The sequence below is a fragment of the Coenobita brevimanus genome, chromosome 28 (assembly GCF_032717465.1).
Source record: "Coenobita brevimanus isolate Jiangsu-jjx chromosome 28, ASM3271746v2, whole genome shotgun sequence".
Classification (NCBI taxonomy): domain Eukaryota; kingdom Metazoa; phylum Arthropoda; class Malacostraca; order Decapoda; family Coenobitidae; genus Coenobita; species Coenobita brevimanus.
Window position 1 is genome coordinate 8,868,323 of NC_136981.1, and position 10,043 is coordinate 8,878,365.

General features: G+C 42.8%; 1 protein-coding gene across 1 annotated transcript; it reads right to left on the reverse strand.

The window, feature by feature from the left end:
- Window positions 1–1,341: 1,341 nt before the first annotated feature.
- Window positions 1,342–5,320, reverse strand: LOC145394673 (uncharacterized). Its single transcript, XM_080268448.1, has 4 exons — window positions 4,281–5,320; window positions 3,337–3,497; window positions 2,478–2,691; window positions 1,342–1,646 (listed from the first exon to the last, which is right to left on the reverse strand). Exons 1-4 carry the CDS (start codon window positions 5,318–5,320, stop codon window positions 1,364–1,366), a joined length of 1,698 nt encoding a protein of 565 aa, XP_080124574.1. The 3' UTR covers window positions 1,342–1,363.
- Window positions 5,321–10,043: the final 4,723 nt, after the last annotated feature.

Consider the following 10,043-nt stretch of genomic DNA (forward strand, 5'->3'; position numbering starts at 1 on the left):
GGCTCGATCTAATTCAAAGTGATTTTGTGTGTGTGTGTGTGTGTGTGTGTGTGTGTGTTTATTTGAAATTGGTAAAATAATACACCAGGTTATGAAAAATACACATATTTATTTCCTTAAGCGGCTTATAGGAATTTGTTAGCTCACAGCCAGATTAAGTATAAGTAATTAACATCAACATAACCACCATTATAAGTCCTGCTTTTCAGATTGTCATAATGAGAGATGTAATTAGAGGAAAATTAAGTAGTATTGCAGACAGATATCGATTCAGTAATGAGTTTGCAAGTAATGATGTGTACGGTACCAAGGGCCCAGCCAGGAGGGGGTCAGTGATTTAGCCATTTATTTATGTTTGTCTTTATTTATTCAGGTGTTTATGTATTCTGGGTTCCTTCCTTTACCATGAGGGCGCGTATTCTTGTCGGTTAATGAAGCACCCTAACACCTTTTCCTAACCGAATTATTCTGTGTTGTTCTTTATGTAAATCCTTTAAACACCACCATACACAGAGTAAATAACATTCAAACTGATATTACTCTGCCGTATTAAAAAATAAATCGCTATGGAAGAGGTGCTAGGGAGCTTCCTTACTCGACGAGAATACTGGCTAAGATGTGTTTCATATTAATCAAAATACTACAATAATACGGTCCTAGCAACTATATCATAAGAATAACCATAACCAAAATTTAGTCCCCCTCTTCCATAATAAATTCCTGGCTGCGCCCTTGTTCGAAGCCCCCCCCCCAAAAAAAAAATAATAAATAAATAAAAAAATAAAAAGGGAAAAAATCTTCTCAAAATACTGGGCAAGAGATTCATAACTGTTCGTCTAAAATGTGTGTCGATTTACTGTGCTCTTCTTGTACATATAATACCTTCACCGTAACGACCTAGACTTGACCGTCCTTTTGTAGCCTACCTTATTTTACTTAACTCAGTGGCAAAATAAGACAGCGGCCTACCGTAGTTCTCCATCTTTTCCACAGCACTTCTTCGTGACTTGCATCATTTTCTAGCGTTAATCTCACAACTCGATGTTCAAAATGGAAAGATGGCAGTTTTTGGCCAGGTTAGAGTAATATTGGTGTAGTATTGCAAACTTACGATTTAACTACTTCAGTGCGATATCTGGGGTTGTTCGTAAATAGTGCCCCACTAAAAATTCGCCTGATGCTGTCCTTCGTGTTATGGGGACGGCTCAGTCTGCTGTTGTGGGCGTGGGTGTGGCAGTGGGAGTAGGGAATGGATAAATGATGCAGGGTAGACATTGTGAAGGCCGACTAAGCCGTCCCCGCAACACACGAGAAATCGCATGTCGGAAAAAATAATCTCTCTCTCTCTCTCTCTCTCTCTCTTTCAAAACGTAAGGTTGTTGGGCCTGAGCACATAACGCACGCTCGACTCTGAATCCACAAGCCACATGCGACACTCCCCCTTTGAGTCCCTTTTGGAGCACCTGTCTTCAATTCTTTCTGCGTGTGTCGGGCGTGGGCGTGCTGGGGCGTGGGCGGGTGGAGGGGGGTTACTCAGACAATCCATCTTTAGTATATTGAAGTACAAATCGCCAATGGTTTTTGCCAAGGGGTCCTCAACACCCTTCAAGCAACGATACAGCTCCGTCTCACACAGGCAATGCGACCTGAGAAAATAAATAAATAAATAGACAAGTAAATAAGTAAATAAAAAACAACTAAAGAAAAAGGTTACCGTTCTTTCACACTAACTTGGTTCAGATTTTCGACCCTTTGCAGCTTATTTCACTTTGCTCTGTGGCCAAATAATTCCGTGGCTCTACATCCTTTCCATAGCACTTCGTCGTGACTAGTACCATACTCTAGTGCTACATGAGAAAAAGAATGATTATTTTTACATTAACTTACCCAAATTTCCTACCTTTTGCCCCCCCCCCTCCCCCGTGCTGCAGGGGAGAGAATATGAAGTGTGACATGGCGCCGTATACTGTTGTTGTCTTAGGAGGATATATAGCAACTCTGTCTTACTAGTTGCTTTTTGTTTATATGATTTGGTACTCTGATTATTTTTGTAGCTAATGTCCGTATTTAAAAAGATGTACAAGGCATACAAGACACTATGCAACAGGGGAGAAAATGGATAAGGGAGACGTGTTTGGACGCCAATAACCCACAGTGTGTAAGATATATGGACGCCTGGGGTGTGGAACAGAGAATTTCAAAGGAGTGAGTGATGAAGGAAGGAAGGTATGGGTGAATTACACGGCATCCAGTTGTTAGCTTTGCCTTTGTACTTTTCTCATCCTACCCATGGATGCTTCCGACGCCATTAATTACTAATCAGGACTTGTACTGGCCCTTATCTGGAATGATTCAGAACCCAGATCCATATCTAGATTCAGACAGCAGCATAAAAATGCCCTTAATTTTATCCTCAATCTACTTTACAGCATTGTTCGTGGAAGCCACAGTATGCGTGTGTCAGTGTTGGTACTCACTTAGTGGTAAAGCCGAGGTTGGCGATGGAGTATCGTGTAGCGAGAGGCACCAGCTTGACGGGACAGTGGTCGTGTGTGCGGCAGCAGGAGTCGAGGTGGGCACGAGGACCCAGCTGGTGGTACGACCTGGCCTGGTCACGACGCCCACACCACAGTGTTCCTGGCAGGATGCCCACCAGGGCAGAGCTGCCCACCCACCAGTCGTCGTTGTTGCCTGTACACACAGCATGTTAACGTTTACGTTACGCCAGCACACTCATAACAGGAATATAGTCCTTTGGCAGTTACCCCCATCCCCTACCCCCCAAAAAATATTTCGTTCTGAAAAGATGACACCAGAGTTTCAGAGGGAGTTAATACCACGACTGCACATTCTTTCCTGAGTATTTTTTCGTTAGTAGCATGGTATTCTTTAGTTATTATCGTGTCACAGCTCAGCATCCTAAACAGAGAGATGATAAAGGTGAATTAAAGACAGAAACCAAGGAGACTCATGAGTTACATTATATAAGACTCAGTGAAGTTCATGCCACAGCGACTTTCTGTTCAATTTGTGAGTATTTCATTTCCATCAGGTAAAAGTTGCCCGGCTTAGACCTTCTTTTATATGTGGGTGTAATTCTTCCTTGTTTTATGCAGTAATTAGGACATTTTGAGAAGACAAAACTGACTTCGGTCGTCTAACCTGATAGTGAGGTAAGGGATGTGGGTGTGGGTGTGGGTGTGGATGTAGTTGAGGGCGTGGGTATGAGTGCAGAACCTAATAGTGAGAAATGAAGTGTAGGTGTGGGTATAAGAAAAGTGTGAGGTGTGAGTGGGGGTGTGAATGTAGCAAAACACAAAACCGACACTGTCTGACCTTGTTGTGATGTTTGAGGTGTGGGTGATGGCTGGATTGGTGGTGGTGTGTTGAGGGCGCCGCAGAGGGATATGATGTGCACCATATGCGCCAGTGAGACGGGGCGCAGTGGCATGACGGCCCCAAGGTACTGCAGGGCTTCTTGCTGCTCCCTCTGCTCACTGCAACCGTGGAAGAATAGATAGACTTTACACATGGGCAAGTGGTGTACATTCCTATCTCTCCCACTGGACATAACTCTTGTTCATTCTTCTACCTGTATCCAGACGTAATTATTGTGGTCTACTCAGGAACTAAATTTGACAAGGATTTCTGTGCTTATCCATGTCACACATTTTTTTTTTTTGGGGGGGAAAGGGGCGAACATATCCCTCTACGTTCGGCAGACCACTGACTACTAATGATAAAGGCCGGTGTTCTTTGCCTATATAATTGTAAATCTATGATTAAAACACGTGAAAAAAAGTGAACTTTGATTTGGTGATTATTTAAGTGCATCAAGTAGCAATTCTGCAAGACATCACCCTCCCCCTCCTTTTTGCAAAATGATGGACCGGCCCTGCATGTATCTGTCTTTATCCTCCACGACAAAAATGCACCACCGCAGCACAAATTCCAATCCATTTTAAAACTCTCCGCGTCTGAGGGCAACATTACAATATGCCGTTCGTCAGTGTGTCTCATAATATACAGGTCAAGTCATTAGGTTTATAAAGGCTTTCGGCCCGTTGCTTTAAAAATAATATCTGAAGTGCAAAGGTTATTGTAAAACCGACGCTTCTCTGCCGGTTGTGGCGTTGGAAAGTGTTGCCGGTATGTGAAAGTTAGTTATGTGATCGCAGTATGAATCACACACACACACACACACACACACACACACACACACACACACACACACACACACACACACACACACACACAGAGGGAGAGAGCACAGTACTCACATAACTTCAAGCACCGTGCAGTTAGTTACGGTGCCGTCCTGCCCGTGGTGGACCATGGCCACTGCCTGGTCGTGGAAGTAGGCCGCCCACTGGTTGTCATCACGCCTTCTGAACCACGCCTGAGACGGGATGGGGTGGCTGCCGAATCTCTGACGACGAGGAGGAAGCCTGGGGAAGCTCCGCGGAGAAGGCACAAGGGAAGACGTGGAGGTGGCTGTGGGTGGATCTTGACTTTGAGGAGGTTGTGTGGGGTTTGTCAAGAGGTTTAAAGTATGAGAGGAAGGTGTGGAGGTGGCTATGAGTGGATCATGATTCTGAGAGGGTTGTGTGGGATTTGAACTGTGCGGAAGAGAAGTAGGGATGATTGGAGGAGAAGAGGAGGAGGAGAAAGGGGTTTGTCCTATGTGATGTAGAGGGATGGATGAGAAAGGAGAAGTTGCAGGGAGAGAGACAGTTGGTGTACGAGGCCGGGAAGGTGAAGCTGGTTTGAATGTGTAGGAAGAACTAATAGGGGGTAATGTGGATACTGGTAATTCCTGAGGGGTGGCTGTAGGTGATAATGATCCAGATGGAGGAGTGGGAGGAATGGAATGAAAGGAGAATTTTAATGATGTACTTGGAGCGGACTTGGCATGCTTATGTTCTGTTATATCTTCATCTTTGCTTGGTTCCGTGTGTTGCTTGCTCACTGGCAGTTGGGTGGAGATGTTTTGTGTCAGGCTAGTGAATTCCGCAGTCTTTGTTGCATTGTCTGCCTCCTCCACATTGGTTTCTTTATGCTTGTGCACTTGTTCAGCATTACCACCATCTTCATTGACTGTATGTACATCCGCTGTCCTTGAGGATTCCCCCAAACTGTAGTCTTCTGATAAACCGGAGAAATAATCAGAGGGTTCTTCAATTAACGTATAATCGCGTTCATGTAAAGTAGGGGAAGCTCCTGCTAACTCATCCCTTGAAGATACAAAGAAAATGAAGATGAAAAATGTAAGGAAAATGAATCCTGTACGAGCGGATCTATGTAGGCTGCTGCTTGTCATTTTTATTCATTTTTTTATTCATATATTTTTAGATTGGGAATGTCACAGGTGTGGAACCATTTGTCAGGTGCAGCTAAATTTTGTATGCATAACTTTTTGACAACGACAACTCTTTAGAACAACAGGAAGTCTGCATGCATTATTCTGATTTAAAAAGTTGACGGTCGGTGGCATGTATAATGTACTTTTCTTCATTTAATATCAGTTCCTTTATCATATCACTTCCTTTATCTTACATTACTCAAGTTTCATTCCATCCGTCATTATTAGTCTGTGGGCACGGGCGTCACCTGGAAAGATAAATTCGGTCATACACTGTGATAACTTGCCGTCAGAGTAATAATATTAGCCTTACAGAATGCTATACAGTTCATACAGTGTAGAATGTATAATGGTATATGAAAAAGCTGGCCGTCAGATCATTACAAAGTTGTTACCGTGAAAAAACAAAAACAAATAAAACACAAAGGCACCTTCCACATTAAGATTCCTACCTAGTGATGAGAGAGTTGCCATCGCCTTGCTGCCACACATTACATTTTTTTTAAATCCAAATAAGCTGAACATTGCATATAGAATTCTGAGTGCTTTTCGGTAATATTATACTCTATTCTCATCACCTGAAGCATTACACACTTTTAATTTTGCGGAGATTAATAGCACAGCCAACAATAGCTTCATATCTAGTAATAAGTGATGATGGGTTCAAGATGGATTACATTGCACTCTTGAACTGTATTACTGGTTTGTGAGTCAATTATCACTTTCACACCACACAGGTCTTCCCCGGATGTGTTCATTGAGGCTGTCTTGAAGTTCTTGCTCCGCTACAGGGGTGACAGTGGCCGAGTTTCCAGCGGGTTCATCCCAGCAGATTAACAAAGCGGTACCTACACACACCTGGCGCACCTTGATGCTGTGTTAGACGAGACTTATGTTGTCTAGAGAGGCCTCACTGGACATCGGCTCGACAAAAACACTTCCACTACTTGTATCGCCTGTTGGACGAGGTGTGAGACTAGAACACACCTGGATAAAAGGCAGGTACGTAGATGGTGGGTGGAGGGGCCGAGCACAGCTTTCACCGCGGCCAGCTGAGTGGGATTCCAGTGTTGCCAATTGTCGCACTCTTTAACCCGCCCACGTTAGGGTTGACACAGCAAATCATCCATTTTCAATTCCTTCTCTCTATAGCCAGTTTTGTCGTCACTCCCATTTGACTAATTTTATTTTACAGGAAGGGTCGTTTAGCCACAAACTGAAACATCTTTAAATCACAAACATAAACATTTAAAATCATTGTTTGATTTCTTATATCAGCACGAAATACGGTCCTTCTGTTTGACGTTGTTATTTAGAATTTGACACTGATATTATGACTAGAAAATGGAAATGTATGAAACAGGGCAGGAAGTGAAAGATGTGAGGGAATGAGAAAAATGTGAAAGGATTGTGAGGAGGAAGTGAATCGAGTGAAAGTAGGCAAAAATGAGGAGAAGGGGGAGATGACATGGATAGAAAGAGAGGGGAAAGGAATGCATCAGGAGAGCAGATGATGATAGGAGTGAAAAATGTGAAAGGATGAGGAGAAAGGGAAGGAAGTGAGTCAAATGAAAGGGAGAATGAAAGACACGAATGAGAAGGGGAGTGGCATGGTGGAATAAGAAAGAAAGAAAATAGTGAACGATGATAGGAGAAGGAAATGCGAAAGGATTGGGAGAAGGGAAAGGAAATGAGTCAACTGAAAGGAAGAGGTGGGACAGAGAGGAAGGATGACACAGAAGGAATAAGGAAGAAGGCAAGATTGTGCGGAAAAGTGAATGATGATGATGGGAAAGCGAAAATAAAAAAATATTGATACTTGGAGGCGGGAATGGAATGAAGGGGAGCGACCAGGGGGAGAGAAGCGTAGGTAGTTAAAGGAGATGAAGTGAAAGATTGGGGGGGGGGGGCTTAATATGGAGGGCGGAGAGACGTGCCTATTAACCCTTTCGGGACTCTCAAACACCCCGTCTTTAGTGATTTATTTCTTGGTATGGGAAGTTAATATCCATTTGCACGTTATGTACGTATAGTGAGACAATATTAGATGAAATTACATGACACGGAGGAGAACAGTAAGATGTAATAAGCAGAATAATTCGCTAAGGAATAAGTGTTCGGGAGCTTCTTTAACCGACAAGAATATGGGTCTGAATGGGCTGATGGCACTATAGCTAATTCACCTTAACCTGGCCAAGATTTTCGTCATTCTGCAGCTTATTTCACGTAGCCTAGATCAGTGGCAGAAAAAAAAAGTGCTACGGCTCTACATCCTTTCCATGGAACTTCTTCGTGACTTCATATTCTAGTGTTTACATCTGCTACAGCTTAGCATTGAAGACGGACACATAGCAGTTATAGGCCAGGTTTGAGTGAAGAGAGTATATAAAAACTCTACTGTGACTCCCTCTAAGCTGAATAAAGTTAAGGGGCAATATCCACGTGCTGTTAGTATCCTTACTAACATTTCCTTACCGATTTATTTCTGACTGCGCCATTCCTGTATTCTTTTGTATTATTCATGCAATCGTTGTTGATAATAAAAAGATATCTGGAACAGAAAAGAGGATAACAACGGGTAGTTTGGAGAATAAATCGATAGGGAAGAGGTGCTAGGGAGTATCTTTACCCTACGAGAATACGGGCCAAGGCTGGAAGGGAATACTAGAGTTGTATTAAGCATGAGAGGGTTAAAATACTACGCAAAGGGAATTACAGCCTAACCATCGCCCATCTCCACAGGTGTTTTAAAATTGACTTTCTTGGATTAGGGACCTGCCCACACCATCATCACACACCCAGTTGTAATAGGACCCGAACAGCATCCCCCTCCACTACGCCACTCTCTCTCTCTCTCTCTCTCTCTCTCTCTCTCTCTCTCCACACACACACACACACACACACACACACACACACACACACACACAAATCACGTGATAACCTGAGAACCCTAATACATGTTTATAAACGATTCAGTCAGCCTTGAATAATCTAATGTTTCCTTAATATTACCGGTATAATGTGGCTATAAAATCTAAAATCAGAACAACGTAATTAGTCTATAATTTATGTAAAAAAATAGTTATGGAGGAGTATGTGATTCAAAGTTCGTGTAGGATGGATTGACAGCATCAGTGAAAGTTGTAATTGTAGGGTATATTTATAAGAGTGTCTCCTTTAACATGCTAAACATTATCAGGGTGTGGCTGTGTTGTTGCCTGGTAGCATTTCACGTTATGTTTGCTCTCGCTAAGTAATTGCCGAGTGTCGAAGAGGAAGATGTTTGGCCTTCACCTAACAAGAAAGGTTAGCTGTATTAGCCACATCCTCAAGAGATTAATCCAACAAAGGGGTTTAAGTCACCTCTAGAAAACGATCTCCTTGGTAACCATCTCCCCATTGTGGAGGGCCAGCCTTCTAGAGAGAGAGAGAGAGAGAGAGAGAGAGAGAGAGAGAGAGGTTATGTATTCACCCATGTCAGTTTGTGTGTATGTTTGTTTACAAGATACCTCAATTAGTTGTTATCGGATCTCACTGAAATCTGTGGATAGGTGGGCAGTGGGTCAGAGTTGGTTAGATTTTGAGGCCGATCCGGATTTGTATGCAGCGAATAAAAAATTTTACTGATGTTTGCGGAGGTATGCGCTCTCTGAAATTATGTAACAGGGCTAAGATCTTAGGGTTAATTGAATATGTGGGGCTGTGAAAGTATTAGTGTGGTTGTAAAGAGGAATTACATCAGTTAATAATCAATTTTATTGGCACTGATGGAGGTATGTGCTCTGTGAAATTATGTAGCATGGCACAATAAGACGGTAAATATTTCTAGTGTCGACATAGTTTGCCTCAGTAACGTACAGTACAATAAAAAGGTGTCATATTCAAATTAAGTCGCCGAGGAAGAAGTGCAACGCAGTTTTCTGTGCCAGCTATTGTCCTTTTAACTTAGCTTTTTGTCCTTTTGCAAATTATTCCACACAGCTCAGTGGCACGATAAGACTTGTGATTTTACATCCTTTCCACAGCTCTTCTTCGTGACTAGCATTATACTAGTGTTAATCTCTTGTTGTAACTCAGTATTCTAGATGGAGGGATGGCAATTTAGGCCAAGTTAGTGTAAAAAGGGTATAGAATAGACTGGTAGCATAAGACAATACTGTGGTTCCGCATCCTTTCCATTGCACTTCGTGACTAGTATGATACTCTAGTTTCAATCTAAGTATTCCAGATCTAGAGATGGAAATTTCGATCAGGTTAGAGTGAAAGGGGTATAGAATAGAACCCCGAGTGCCAGGTTGGGTGGAGGGCGGGAACACTATTGGTTTACGTAAGGACAGCGTCATCACTGAAGTAGCTTACGCAACGCCGACATACCACCATCTCGGCTCTACTTCCCTTCTCTCTCTCTCTCTCTCTCTCTCTCTCTCTCTCTCAGTGTTTTAATGAGTTATGTCCGTATTAGGCGGCGTAGGGAACTTGTTCTCTCTGTCTCTGTCTGTCTGTCTGTCTCTCTCTCTCTCTCTCTCCTTTTATTATACGGCGGGGCAATGACCTCTTGCACCATGATCTTTTTAATGTAATGATTTTTTAAATCACACACACACACACACACACACACACACACACACACACACACACACACACAAAGGAGAATTACTAGCACATACTCTTGTAGGGAGCT